The sequence below is a fragment of the Platalea leucorodia genome, assembly GCF_965183815.1.
Source record: "Platalea leucorodia genome assembly, contig: HAP1_HAP1_SCAFFOLD_61, whole genome shotgun sequence".
NCBI classification, from domain to species: domain Eukaryota; kingdom Metazoa; phylum Chordata; class Aves; order Pelecaniformes; family Threskiornithidae; genus Platalea; species Platalea leucorodia.
This window is the reverse complement of record NW_028121450.1, coordinates 334,724-348,733: the sequence shown is the minus strand read 5'-3', so window position 1 is coordinate 348,733 and position 14,010 is coordinate 334,724. Positions and strand designations below refer to the sequence as shown.

At 50.4% G+C, this 14,010-nt stretch overlaps 2 protein-coding genes across 2 annotated transcripts; one reads left to right on the top strand and one right to left on the bottom strand.

Moving 5' to 3' along the window:
• Window positions 1-507: 507 nt before the first annotated feature.
• Window positions 508-6,961, top strand: LOC309603374 (rab-like protein 2A; the record flags this gene model as incomplete). The annotated part of the gene is made up of 7 exons (XM_082338238.1): window positions 508-583; window positions 2,512-2,591; window positions 3,555-3,633; window positions 4,208-4,243; window positions 6,160-6,257; window positions 6,503-6,586; window positions 6,881-6,961. Coding segments are annotated over 7 exons (534 nt in total), but the record flags the coding sequence as incomplete, so codon positions are not given.
• Window positions 6,962-8,512: 1,551 nt separating this feature from the next.
• On the bottom strand, window positions 8,513-10,547 carry LOC309603373 (acrosin-like; the record flags this gene model as incomplete). Its single annotated transcript, XM_082338237.1, has 4 exons — window positions 8,513-8,860; window positions 9,342-9,487; window positions 9,764-10,029; window positions 10,369-10,547. 4 exons carry the CDS (start codon window positions 10,545-10,547, stop codon window positions 8,513-8,515), a joined length of 939 nt encoding a protein of 312 aa, XP_082194363.1.
• Between the last annotated feature and the right edge of the window lie 3,463 nt (window positions 10,548-14,010).

Genomic DNA, 14,010 nt, shown 5'->3' with positions numbered 1-14,010 from the left:
CCCCAGGACTCTGTGATGCATCTCGTCAGGTCCCATAGCCTTATGTATGGTCAGGTTCTTCAGGTGGTCACGAACCTGAGCTTCTCTTACAGTGGGAGGGACTTTGCTCCCCCAGTCCCCATCTTGCAGTCCATCTACTTGAGAGATGTGGGAAGAGAGGTTGCCAGTGAAGACTGAGGCAAAGAAGTTGTTGAGTACCTCAGCCTTCTCCTCGTCCGTTGCTAGCAGTTTGCCAGTCTTGTTCATTGGCGGGGTACACTTGCTTTGACATCCAACTACTGCAGTGTGTGGTCCTCCACAGGCTGCAGTGTGGACATCTGCTCCACCGTGGTCCTCCAGGTGGAGGACACCTGGACACAGGGGGACCACCTGCGTCACCATGGTCTTCACCATGGGCTGCAGGGGAATCTCTGCTCTGGCGCCTAGAGCACCTCCTCCCCCTCCTTCTTCACTGGCCTTGGTGTCTGCAGAGTTGTTTCTCACACTTTCTCACTGCTCTCCCTACAGCTGCTGCGCAGAGTTTTTTACCTCTTCTTAAATATGTTATCACCAACGTCGCTGATTGGGTGTGATATGACCAGAGGTGGGTCTGTCTTGGAGCTGACTGAAACTGGCTCTGCCTGACATAGGGTCAGCTTCTGGTGTCTTCTCACAGAAGCCACCCCTGCAGCCCTCCCGCTCCCTTACAAAAACCTTGCCACTTAAACCCAACACAAGGTTCAGAGAAAAGCTATGAGAACAATTGAAAGACGGTAAAAAGAGGCCTAATGATGAGCGACTCAGTCTGGTTAACTTCTCAGGGAGAAGGTAAAACATCAGAGAACAGGAACTTGGTATAAAAGGAGGCTTCAGCATAGCAAGAAATATTTAACAGACTCTAGTTGATGTTAGGTAAACTCAAACAAAAGATAAAGTGGTGGGTTTTTTTTAACCAGTAAGTGAAATTACTATTGAGGCAACTTGCGAAAGTATGGATTCATATACCAGGGACTTCTTTTTAACATGGATTTAGTACTGTATTAAGTAACACTCTAGTTTAAGTAATTCATCTGGCCTATGTTATACAAGAGTTCACAGTGTCTTCTGCCTTCATATTTTAGGAGCATAATGTTGATCATCTGAGCTACCTTGCAGAGAAGTCCTGTCATGAAGTGTGATTTGTAAAGGCAGGCCGTTTGATCTGAAGACTTTAAATTGTGCTGAATTACCACTTCCCTTGCTAGTTTAATTTTTACTCTGCTGAGCTATTCTTAGCGGCCATTGCCAAATTCTGTGCGGTAGAGTTAGGACTGCATTAAAATGTGGTGTATTTCTGTACTCTGTGATTCTTATTTTTCCCAAGGACCTTAAGGTTGATAAACTCCTATGTTCTGGAGAGACATGGAGTATGACAGGCAAGATCTGGAGGATTTAGTCATAAAAGCAGCGGTGTTTTTCAATAAGCCATGGCAAGTTCTCTCATGACAGCTGCCGCATTGTTTGGGAAGTTAATTTAGGGACATTCAATAGGTCGTGGTCACCGGCACCTCTTTTTTCCTTGTAAGTGAGGGTTCTGAAATGGCACGTTAAAAGAACCGGGCAATTTCAGCAGCTCAGTGAAACTACCCAAAATGAATGCAAATGTGGTCTGATGAGTACTTGTCTGTATTTTGGGCAGTTTAAGAAGCCACTAACCTGCAAGTCTGATACAGTATCCAGTCAGAAAGTAATTTCAATGCAAAGCAAACACCAAGGAAAGTGGCTTATTCGGCTTTAGGTGGAGTGGCATGCTTCAGTCTAGCTGACAGAAGTATAACTACATCTGGTGGTTCTTAGTTGAAGCTGTGTAAACTTATACCACAAATAAGGCACAAATATTAGCCTATAAATCCAGAAAGAGGAGGGGGGAGGTCTCTACCTGAGACACACACACAGAAAAAGGCATTAAGAGGTTGATGACTGTTCAGGTATGCTTCATGATAGCTAGTTTACAAGATACTTAATGAATTGGGAGCTGTCTCAGGCTAACTGACTTACCCTTCATCATTTTAGAATGACTCGTGCCCCTGGAAAGAGCAGAGTTAGACTACCTGTAAAAGGAGATGGAACATTTCCTATGGCAGGCACCGAGCTATTTAGCACTGTGTCAGAAATCAAGCTGTTTCAAGACGTTTAGATTTTGTTTCCCGTTGTCATCTCTAGTGACAAAGTACCCTACATTGTTATCACTCTTTCCACTTTTGACTAGCTTTGTCTTACTGTCCTTCTTAAGTCGTGTCTACTGATGACTTCTCTTTTGCTCATGTGTTTATAGCAATGTTCAGTGTCAGCACAACTCATAGCTAAGCCTAGCTAAGAAAAGGTCCTAGTTTTGCATCATCTCTTAGCCCTGGAATGTTTCAGATTAGTCAGGTGAAACCTAATTTGTGACCCTGAGTAGATGGACTGGGCTTTGCGTCCCGGGTTTAAGTTGTGGGGAAAACAGAACTTGGAAAGGTGTGTCATTCTAAGCTTGTTTTGTGTGTCTTACAGAGTCCTGGGACACAGCTGGACAGGGGACATTCCAGAGCATGCATGCACCCTATTACCATAAGGCTCCTGCTTGTACCATGGTGAGGGCAGTGCCTTAGCTGTGATCTGATGGAATTTTGGCTAACAACAGTCCCAGCTGACACTTGGCCTGTATGTTAATTTTTATGATTACGCTGCCTTATATTTCTTGTTTCTTCCAGTGGCTTGAAAAACTTTCCTTTATTCTTTCTTCTCTCACCAGATAAAACCAGTGTAGTTGGGTATGTTTAACTCTCTTCTGTTGTTCCTGATAGCACTCTTACTATATTCCCTGGCTGTGCCATCTTCTAAATTTCCTTCCTTTTGTCACTGCATTTCCAGTAAGGTGGTACGTACAACTGAACGTACTTATTTAGAAGCAGTCCTGTCAGAGGTGATGCGAGGGAGCGGGCATTCCTTTCTTGTTCTGCGATGTGACTATTGCATTATGTAGGACAAAACTGTTCTGACGTGTTCGGCAGGGGTACTACAGAAGACATTCTTCTCTGGTCTTCTGCCCCTTCTATTTTCCTCTACTTTGCGCTTCCCATTTCTTAGCTCAAATAAGTCTTGTTTCCTGACTCCTAACCTGCTTAGGTCTCTTGGTTTGTACTGTTACTCCAACTTTCCACTATTTCTCATCACTTGTGAGCAACAGTCACGTTCATTGGTATTTTAATTGTTAAAATAGAGAAGCCTTACATCTGACCCTACTTAGCAGAACAGATCTTTCCCAGTGCTTGTTCACTGTCCTGGGTGATAGCGTGTTTATCACAGTACAAAATAAGAATGTAAAGGAAAATGAGGGACTCTTTCTTGCATCATGCAAAGAAACAGGCTAGCTGCATGTTTCAAGGCTTGCTGGATATTCTCCTTTTTCTCTTTCATCCTTTCTAACACAGGCAAGTTTCCTTTGCTGATGTCTTCCTGGGAAAATTCTGGATTCTGGACTTGTGTTTGGTGCAGTGGGTTGACCAGGAGCTGTCCTGCTCTTGGTCCCATGATAGCTGGTTCTTTTTTGGAAGGTGTTTGATGTGCAGCAGCAAGTCACCTACAAGAACTTCAACAGCTGGTACAAGGAGCTGAGAGAGTTCTGCTGTCCTGGTTTCAGCTGGGATAGAGTTAATTTTCTTCTTAGTAGCTGGTATAGTGCTGTGTTTTGGATTTAGGATGAGAATAATGTCGATAACACACTGATGTTTTAGTTGTTGCTAAGCAGTGCTCACACCAGTCAAGGACTTTTCAGCTTCCCATGCTCTGCCCGGTGCACAAGAAGCTGGGAGGGGGCACAGCCAGGACAGCTGACCCAGACTGGCCAAAGGGCTATTCCATACCATATGACGTCATGCTCAGTATATAAGCTGGGGCGAGCTGGCCAGGGGGGAAGCAATCGCTGCTCGGGAACGGGCTGGGCATTGTTGGTGGGTGGTGAGCAATTGTGTCGTATATCACTTGCTTTGTATATTATTATTGTATTATATTATTATTATTATTATTATTACTACTACTACTATTCTATTTCATTTTACTTCAATTATTAAACTGTTCTTATCTCAACCCATGAGTTTTTCTGACTTTCACCCTTCCAATTTTCTCCCCCACCCCACCGGGGGGGAGTGAGCGAGCGGCTGTGTGGTGCATAGTTGCTGGCTGGGGTTAAACCACGACATCTGCCCAGAGACTCCTTGCATTGTGGTGGCCAACAAAATTAATGGTGAGTATATCTTCTTTTTTCAACCTCTCAGGATTGGGATGTGATTCTCGTCTGACCTGGCTGAGAAAGAATGTCATTCCTCTGTTAGGTCCAGATGAGTTCTTGAGTATTAGTCCTTCAGGGCTGTCTTTTACCAAACGAAACTGACCTTGCATGCTGTCTTATAGGCTCTTGTCCTTGCTTTACTAGCAATTAAAAATACAAATTTGATCCATTTGAAGTTTGTGATCAAGTGACGTCCTTCCAATTCTGTCCTTAACACGCTGCCCATTTCATCCAGCAAGAACCCAAAAGCTGATTGGAGCAGTACCTAGTCAAAAATCACAGGCTGTCTTGCTGGAAAAAGAGCATAACCTATTATGTGCCTTCCCCTGATACAGTCAGTAACTGCTTTTGTCTTGCCAATTCAGCCTGCAGGTTTCCGTGGGACTTCTCTGTGCTTAAGTGCCTAAATATACCTGCTGGCAAAATTGTTCACTTTCCTCCACAGCTGACTGGATGATTCCCTCCTCTTAGGAATGCCAGGTAGGCATTCGTTATTGCTGTCCTTTGGGTTGTGATCTGTCTCCTGCATCCTGTGAGAGTGCATAACACATCAGCTTTCTGCTCAGCATCAGTGAGAGAACGCACACCCTTAGGACCACCGTCTCCTGCTGTTCTCTATCAAGTACAGTGTCAGGCATGGGCTTCCTTGCTGATGTTCATGGTAGAAATCACCGCAGCTATGAATAGGTGTCTGCACCTGAATAAGGTGTCTGGGCTCCCACTGTTGTGTACGGAAGTTCAACTGGTTCAGTGGTGTGGTTTAGGGCATGATTGATCTTTTACTTAATAAAAGCCTTTCCTGTAGGATGTGTCAAGCCAGCCTTGAACCCCCTGATTGCCTGGACTGTACAGGAAGTCTGAGGCAAAGGGACTTGGTGTTGACAGCCATATTGTAGACAGGACCTCTGTGTAGATGAATCCTGCTCTTAGTGTTCTGTGTGTGAGTGGGCACTGCTCCAAGAGCGTCCTCTGCCTTGCCTTCGTTTGCTGTATTCCACCCGGACTAGGAAACGATCGGCCCACAGCTCTTAAGACAGGCCCAGTCTGCAGAACAGCTGATCCAGCTTCCTGCAAAGAGATGGGGAGCGGCTGCCTGGGCAGTGCTCGCTGGCAAGCATTTGGAGTCTGAACTACTTCAGCTGTTGCTTCTATGAGAAAAGGTGGATCATGTGGAGTCCTCCTTCTGTGCTGGCATACAGGCTGTCTATCAAAACTTTGAGCTGTTACTGCTGTGTCAGCACGTCCTGTAAATATGCAGTAGATTTGTTCCAAAACCGAAATACAGCCTCTGACCTACTGAGGTTGGAGTAGGTGGACCTAACTGCCTGTTAAGTAAAAATATGTAAGAGTTGAGTCATTTGCACACTGTGAGCATGCCCTTGACTCACAGGAATACAGGTAACACGGCAGAAGGGCAGTGGGGAGCTCTGGTTAAAAAGGCCAAACTGGAGGGAGAGGCATGATGAGTGCTGGCAATGGTGTCTGGGTCTATGTGGACACACAGCAAAATTCCTAGGGATGTGCCTGGAAAACATTCATAGTTGCCACACAGCAATGAACTGATATGTTCTAAGCTGCAAAGCATTCTTCATGTAGAGCACATTGGAATCCATCTATAGTTTAGTCAAGTACCATGGATAAACCAATAAGAACTCTTTTCTTGTTGTGCCTTCTTGTCAACAGGTTGCTGATGCTGTTGCTTTTAAAACCCTGTAGCTTTTGGGGAGGACTCTCCTAGCCTTGTACTACAGCGAGGAGGCCTTGACAGCTAAATCGAGCTCTGGTCGCCATCTGTTCCACCACTCCTGCATATGTTGGCATTCTGCCTACAGCAATGTCTCACTGGCCACTTCTCCTTTTTTTGCCCCCAGCAGATATGAAGGGGACCCAGAAAAGCTTCACGTTTGCCCGGAAGTTCAGTTTGCCCTTTTACTTTGTGTCTGCTGCAGATGGCACCAATGTAGTGAAGGTAAAAGACAGCTATTTGGCTCAGCATCCATGAGACCCCTCTACAGTCCAAGGACATGGAGACTGCTGTAGGCACAGAGAGCAGAAAATGGGCTAGTACATCTGTTCAGCTACTTGTGAGGTCCTGGTAGCTATAGATAGTTGCAGAGTTTTTTTTTTTTTTCTTGGGGTGTGGGAACAGTTTCCATATGTTACAGAAACCCAGTGGCCCTTCCTTTGAGTGACAAGCATTCTCTTTCTCATCAGCTCTTCAATGATGCTATCAAGCTGGCAGTTGCTTACAAACAGAATTCAGGAGATTTCATGGACAAGGTCATGCGAGAACTGGAGGTAAGAAAGGCTGTACATACTGCACTCCTCCTAAGTGATTAGCAGCTCTGCTCTTTTTTCCTTCAGGGAAAGCAGAGCCTGTGGCAAAGGGTGAAACTTTGCCGGCATGGAAAAATTTGTCTTATGCTGGTGATACCATGGGGTTTGCGTGCTGCTCATGTCTCGGTTGGAAGGGGTGAGGTGGTGACCCTCTGAGGAGCCCACGCTGCCCTAGACTGAATTTGAAAGAACCACAGCAAAGCGTAGCTGTTGCTCTCATGCTTCTCAGCAGTTCCTTGTCCTGCTCCTTTCCAGAGCTTTGACCTGCAGAAGAAGAGTAAGAATTTGTCAGATCAAGAGGAGAGCTGCCCTGAAGAGAAGCGCCCATCTGCCTAAGCAGACCTGAGTCTGTTTTTTTCCCTTTGGTCTAGAATTCTGGGGCTAGTTAGAGCTGGCCTTCACAGAGGAAAGTGATTTTTCTGATGCCCTGAGAGCTCTGGTGATGGGCAGCTGGGCCTCTCCCCTTCTTGTGGGAGGCTGTCCGGGCATGACCTCCCTTGACTCAGCCCTAGCCACTGCACATCACGGTCAAGGAAAGGGTGAGAGTATCCACATGGTTGCTAGTTACTGCACGCCTCTACAAGGCGAAGCTTGCCAGGAGAGCTAAGCCACTCTTGGACCTGCAGGGAAGGGTGCTGCCCAGATACTTGAATGGTACCTACTGGAGAAAACCAACACTAAAGAATTTTTTTTTATAAAGCTTTGAGCTTGCATCCTTCCTGCACTTTTGTTATAAGGCAGTCCAGTTACTGTACAGTGCAAGTCCACCTGCCAGCCCTCCCCATTGCTTTCACAACCTAGCCCATGCTGCCTCTCTGTCTACCCCTGTGATGTCTGCTGCAGAGTTTCTTTGGGTTTCCTTCCCCATTCTGTGATGGAGCAGCCAGATCCAGTAGCCTTCTGAACATGGGGGATTTCTCCTTTCAGGTTCGCTAGAGCTGAATCAGGTGGACTCTCACACCCAGGAGACTTGTCCTGTCCCAGCCGGATGGATGTGGCTGCTGCTGTTCCATGCATGTGTTCAAGAGACTTACGCTGCATTCCGAAGAGCCAGGTACACAAACACGCACACAGACTTACACAGTTAATGTGAACAGCAAAACAGATTGACATAGACAGAGCAGTGCCTTTACCAGCCCCCATGTAGACGTAACCACCACTTACATAAACATGAACACAGTCCAGCCCTTTTCTGCCTTCCCAGATGATCAGGATTGGATGTTTACTCGTGAAACAGAAACACACTTTCACTCCCTAGATTCATAAGCACAGCACATTCATAGATTCCTCAAATAACAGTATGGAAATTAAGTCCACGTAACACCTGTGGCTGGATGTCAAGCTCCTTACCCAGTCATTGGTGCAAACCTTGGGCCTTTCTAGATCTGTGTCTCCTGGGTCATGAGCAAGTCCAGTTTCGAGTTCACTGGTGCATTGTACATACACACACAGGGATCCCACCAGTAGCCGGCCTAAGACACTTCATGTTTCCAACGGCTGTCGCCGAGACTGCTAGCTCCCTATGACCTGCGTTCCCTTCTTCCACTGCACCCTCACCCTCCTCTCTGCCCAGGCACGGTTTCAGGCCTTTTCAGTGCCTCTTTCCCTTTGTGCCCTCCTGTCTACCTGCAGCCTCATTTTGCAGGTGCCGGGCATGGAAGTCCTTTCCTTGCACAGGAGACTGAATTGGACTGAGGCATGGTTAGCTGTGGAAATTGGCAACTTTATTTCAAGAACTATGTCAGCTTCATCATTTGTGGTCACTCAGAGGAGCGTAGGCAGGACGGAGCAGGCCTTTGACACTGAGGCTGCCTTTGGATCAGCAGGCATTGCCCCAGAAGGAAATGGTCCACTGCAGCCTACACTGGATCCTCTTTATCCTGCTGCTCAAGCCTTTTTTCCCCTCAGGACCTGCAAGAGCTCCTGCAACAGATTAAAGAATTCCACCAGCTTCTGGCGTGGAAATGGGCAGGGTGTAAACCTGCCCGCCTGTGTTGGTATTTGCGTTGGCCTCTGAACGGGGGTTGAGGTGAAGGCTGGCTGCGGCGTTGGCGTGGCCGTGACTGCTGGGCGCAGTCCCATCTGTACCAGGATCCAGTTGTAAAAGTGCTGAGTGGAGGTGTAGACTCCAGGCTGTTTTGCTCTCGCACAGCCTTTCCCCCAGCTGGTCACTCCAACAAGCCAGAAGTAGTCGGCGTTGTTATCTTTGCACACGAGAGGACCACCGCTGTCACCCTGCAGCGGAGGAGAGAGGATTAAGGTGGTGTTGGGGAGCCACTGTCAGCACTCTGACTGGCTCCTTCTCTCTCACAGCACCTGCCAGAGCTGTGTTCACTGCACAGAACGGCTCTGCTCGGGTGCTGGAGCCTACAGAACCTTGTCTGGGAGGGGGCTGTGGGCCTGTAAGGTGGGGCTCTTTCTCATCTCTGTGCAGTGATCCTGGATGTGTGGAAGACAGATGTTCCAGGATTGGTGTCGGGACCTGTGGTCTGCCAAGAACACTGGATGGGCTTTCTGGGCAGAGCCCCAGGCCTCTGGGACAAGGGGGGCTCTGGGCAAGGATCTGCAGATGTGGAAGGGGAGGTGAGCCCCAACAGTTGTGGGGACCCAGCGGTGGGAGGGTGACTTGCCAGGCAAAGCCCATGCCGGGGTATGTTCAGGCGGTTGTGACAGGGCTGCCTGTGCTGCCGGGGGTTGACTTGTAGCACGCCCCTACCTGGCAGGTGTCGATGCCACCCTGCGGATAGCCAGCACACAAGTTGTGGGTGTGGATGGCCCCTCTGTACCACCGGCTGCTGTTACAGAGGTTGACATCAATGAGGCGGACCTTGGCCTCCTGCAGGACATCCGTTGATCCTCCAGCTGTGAGCACAGAAAGGAATTAACACCCAGCAGCTCGCTGCCAGTTCTCCCCTCGCTGGGTGAACCCCTTCCCTAGGGCTTGCCTTTGCATCCTGAAGGCATTGTACTGGTGTTTCCCCTCTGCCTTGCTTTGGGGAATGGCTGCGGCCCATCTCTCTATAGGCAGATGTCCCTGCAGCCTGACTCTGGCTTTCGCCTCTGCTCTCAGGAGGCCCAGCCCGTCTCCCCAGTGTGCCAAGCTTGCACTCAGGACACGAGCACTTTTTGGGAACTCACATCTTGCGGTCGTGGAACCCCAACCACTGATGTAGCAGGTTTTCAGCTGTGACACTCTCAGCGAGGCGTCGGGCACACAGGCAAGCTGTATGTAGGGGCTGCACTGGACAGGCTGGTCCAGTTCCAGCAAGGCAATGTCGTTCCTCTCCGAGATATTACTGTAGTGTTTGTGAACCAGGAGCCGCTTAATATTGTGCACTTGGGCCTCAGGGCCCAGCTGAGTCAGCTGGGTGGCCCCGATCACCACACGCCACGTGGTGATGTGCCTGGAAGGCAGATGGAGAGAGGGGTCAGAGGGACCGGAGCCATGTGCTGCAGCAGCCCAGCAGTTCCCTGCCTTCTGCTTCACAGAGGAGAGAGGGCAGCAGCGCTATGGAGAGTGCGACTGCCCTCGCATGCCTTAGGCACGAGGAATGTCAAGCTTGGAGGCTGCTAGGAAGCAGTGGCACAAGCCCAGCCTTCTCCTGAGCAGTCTCTCAGCCGGGCTCTGCAGTGCCCAGGCACTGGGCGTACTGCAGGGAAACATGATGGGAGTAGCACGTGGTACTGCAGACAGGGTACCTGCCAGTGTTGTGGGGATGTGCTCGTTCCCTGGTCCTCCTTACCTGGCCTTGATGAAGCAGTGGGCTGCTGTGAGGACCCACTGTGGGCTGATGAGGGAGCCTCCGCAGATATGCCCTGTGCCTATTCCCCAGGGATCCTGGATGCTGACGATCCAGGGCCACGCCCCTGGCTGGGCATCTGTGCCACCCACGACGCGTGACATGCCATAGTGAGCAGCCATGGGCCGGAGCCCGCAGGTCCCTCTGTAACCAGAAACTCATTACTGTCCTGCTCGACCGCTCGCTGCTGTTCAGGCTGAAGGTCAGGCGTCTTCCCTCCCCACAAGCCATAGCATGGACAGCAGGGCCAGGGAACCCCATGGGGCGTGCGTCCGTCCGCCCCTGTTTCTGCTTTAGCCCCATGCTAAAGGGGCAGCCTGGGTGCTGGCCAGGAACTGAGGCTCCCACATGGGGTTCAGGAAGCTTTGGCGTGGCCACGGGGGACAAGTGGGCACCCTCCAGTGAACCCCATAAGGGTTGCCCAGGCTCCCTCCCAGAGCCTTGGGCCACTTACCCACAGCTGTCCCGTGTGCCATGTGCAGGCCAGCACACGGCCAGCAGGATGAGGAGGGGGAGCAAATTCATTGCTGGGAGCGGCACGTGGCAGCTGCAAGAACGGAGGGCTCATCACCACTGGTGCAATGCCCGCAGTACTCACGTTGCCCGCGGTGCCCTTGGCCCCGGGGCTGATGTCACAGAATCACTGGTTCCGGGCGCTGGGCACAGTGGCCTCTCAGGGGAGGGGAGCAACATGGGGGGTTCCAAACAGGAGGGGAGGCAGGAGCTGGGATTGGACACCCCCAACAGACCCCTGCTGAATGCTCTGCTTGCGGGATGAGGTGTGACGGATGCGCTCGACCCCTTGACCAGACTGGCGGTGGTTTGGTGCAGGCTCTGGAAGAGGTAAAGGCCTGAGCCATAGCCAGGCTGTGAACTCCTCTAGTTTCAATCTTTTCTTTGAAAACCCACAAAGGAGCAGAGCGATGCAGTGATCATTGATGCGTATGAGCTTGGAACACTGATCATGCGAATAGCACATGAACAGCGGGTGGCTTTTCCAAGACTCCTTTATCAAGGAACTAAGTCATTAATATTACAATTATTTCCCAAAAATCATTAACATATTTCCCCTCCCACCAGAGCATGTGCTGTTTAATTCTAGGGATTCTTTCAGGGGTCCTTGGTGGTCATTATCCTTAAATTCAAGCTCAAATTCAAGCTCAAATTCTTGTTGACCTCGTTGATTTTTTGCACCTAATCATGCTGATTTGGCTGTTTCCTGTTGTTAAGAACACAGCTGACACTCCCCAATGTTCAGGGAGTTTTTATGTTTTATGTTCAGACTCCCCATTATCTTTGTTCTGAGCTCACTCTTTCATTCAGAGATTCCTTCTTATCTTACAGGCCTCTCCTCTGTCCTGGGTTTCTGCAGGCATGCTGATTAACCTTCTTCCTGGCTCTGCTCTGTCCTTGGTAGCTGTCAATCGTTGGTGATTAACTTCTAAGCAGTCCTTGATGATTAATGTTTTGAAGTAGTCCTTGGTGATTAGCTTCTTTTCTGAATCCCACATGTAACAGGATCCTAAATCAGGATTCGCGACATCCCCTCAAAGAAGGACTAACCAGTTCTCCCAGAGAAACTTTTGGAGATTTCTGCTGGCCAAATCCCAGAGTTTCTCAAGGTCCCCCTGGAGTGAAGCTCTGTTGTGCCAGCTGTTAATGTGTGCATACAGATGGCTCACCTGACTTGTGGTGCCTCTCATAAGAAGACAGCATGAGGAACTGCAGGACCGAGTGAAACTTTGTGGCTCCTGAGAGGCAAAGGGACTGTCTCTTAGCACAGAGTGAGGAGAGCCAGTCTGTCCATCAGTCCTGTTCTCAGCTGCCCTGTGCTGGCACCTCTTTGAGCTGGAAGACGACCACACTCAGATGTTCCCCTGAAAAGAACCTGGACACTGCTGAGAGCAGAGGAACCCAGTTTCAAAGATCTCCAGGCTCCCCATCCCGTCTCATCGTACCTGAGGACAATCTCAGCTCTCCCCTCCCAGCCAGGGACACACAGAGCTCATTGCAGCTGGCCACCTACAGCCGTCTAGCAGCATTGCCATGGCCTTAGCACTGAGGTGTCTTCTCCATGGGCCTCCTAGATATCACAGAGATGCTATGGGAGAGCTGTGCCCTTCTGGAGAGCAGCCTGAAGCCCAGAAGCACCCCCAAGTGAATTAGTCGAAAGACGGGGTGTCCTGAATGGGGGGGGGGATGTCACCTCATTCCAGCCCCACACTCTGCGGTGCCCAGAGACTCCAGGTAAGGTGGAGACAAAGGCAGTCGGGATAAGAGGGGAAACACGGAGGAATGCTCCTGCCAATGCAGGCAGGACAGGGAAGACAGATGGGCACAAGGGAGTTTCTCCTCATCAGAGGTTGGGCTGCTGAGGAGGTAACTCAGCCTGGTACCCCATGGCAGTAACGGCAGAGGCTTTGGTGGGTGGGAGAGGAGACCAGGGGCTTGCTCTGTGGCAGGCGTCTGCACTGCAGGGGATGGCAGGGAGGTGCCTGAATCTTGTCTTTTAGGACAAGAGGAAATGGCCTCAAGTTGCACCAGGGCAGACGTAGCTTGGATATTAGGAAAAACTTCACTAAAAGAGTAGTCGGTCACTGGAACAGGCTGCCCAGGGAAGTGGCTGAGTCCCCATCCCTGGAGGTATTTAAAAGACGGGTAGACGTGGTGCTTAGGGACATGGTTTAGTGGTGGACTTGGCAGTGCTGGGTTAACGGTTGGACCTGATGATCTTAAGGGTCTTTTCCAGCCTTAACAATTCTATGATTCTATGAATCCCCTCTCCCAAGGTGTTTCTGGTGGCACTTCCCCCTCCCTTCCTGCCCACATCTCCGCTGCCGGGAGCTGTTTCTCTGCCCCCATGTCTCCTCCCTGTCAGTGCTCACAGACCCCATCCCACCCGCTGTGTGCTCAGCTCTGCCCTGCAGACACCTCCCGGCAGCAGGGCACTGCCCAGGGGCATCTCTGTGTGTGCAGGGCCTGAGGAGCAGCTCAGACAAGTCCTAATGAGAGCTGCGGTCTCAGTGCCTTCTCCAAAATGCAGCCACTGCCAACCCAGCAATCCAAGAGGAGAAAACACAAAGCACCGACTCCTTCCCTTTCATTTAAGCCCCACCTTGACATTCCTCTTCAAAACTGCCCTCGGAAATGTCCTGGGGATGATGTGGAGCTGTCAGCAGCCCTGGCCCACGTAGTACCCTCTCGACAGCAGGAGGACCCTGCCCTGGCAGGGGTTGCTCCTTCCACCCACAGCTTCTCCCCAACGCGCTGCAGGGAGCTCCCTGGGCAGGCTGAGGTCTGAGCCTGGCAAGCGGCAGAGTCCCTGCCCCAGCACACAGCCCCCTGGGGTGCAGGGACCCTACTTGGAAGAACAGTCCTGGGCACCCCTGCCTGCACTCCCAGCTTCACAGCCCTGCAGCTGTGCCCAGGAGAAGGCAGCCATCATGTCCCATCGCTCTGACGATGCAGCAGGGAAGCCTTGCTCAGCAGCACGTTTTCCTACAAACTGGATAAACTCTGAGGGTTGTTCCAACAGGTGCTTTGGATGGACCAGAGTTTGGAGACCCCTCCAGGATATTTCATGTC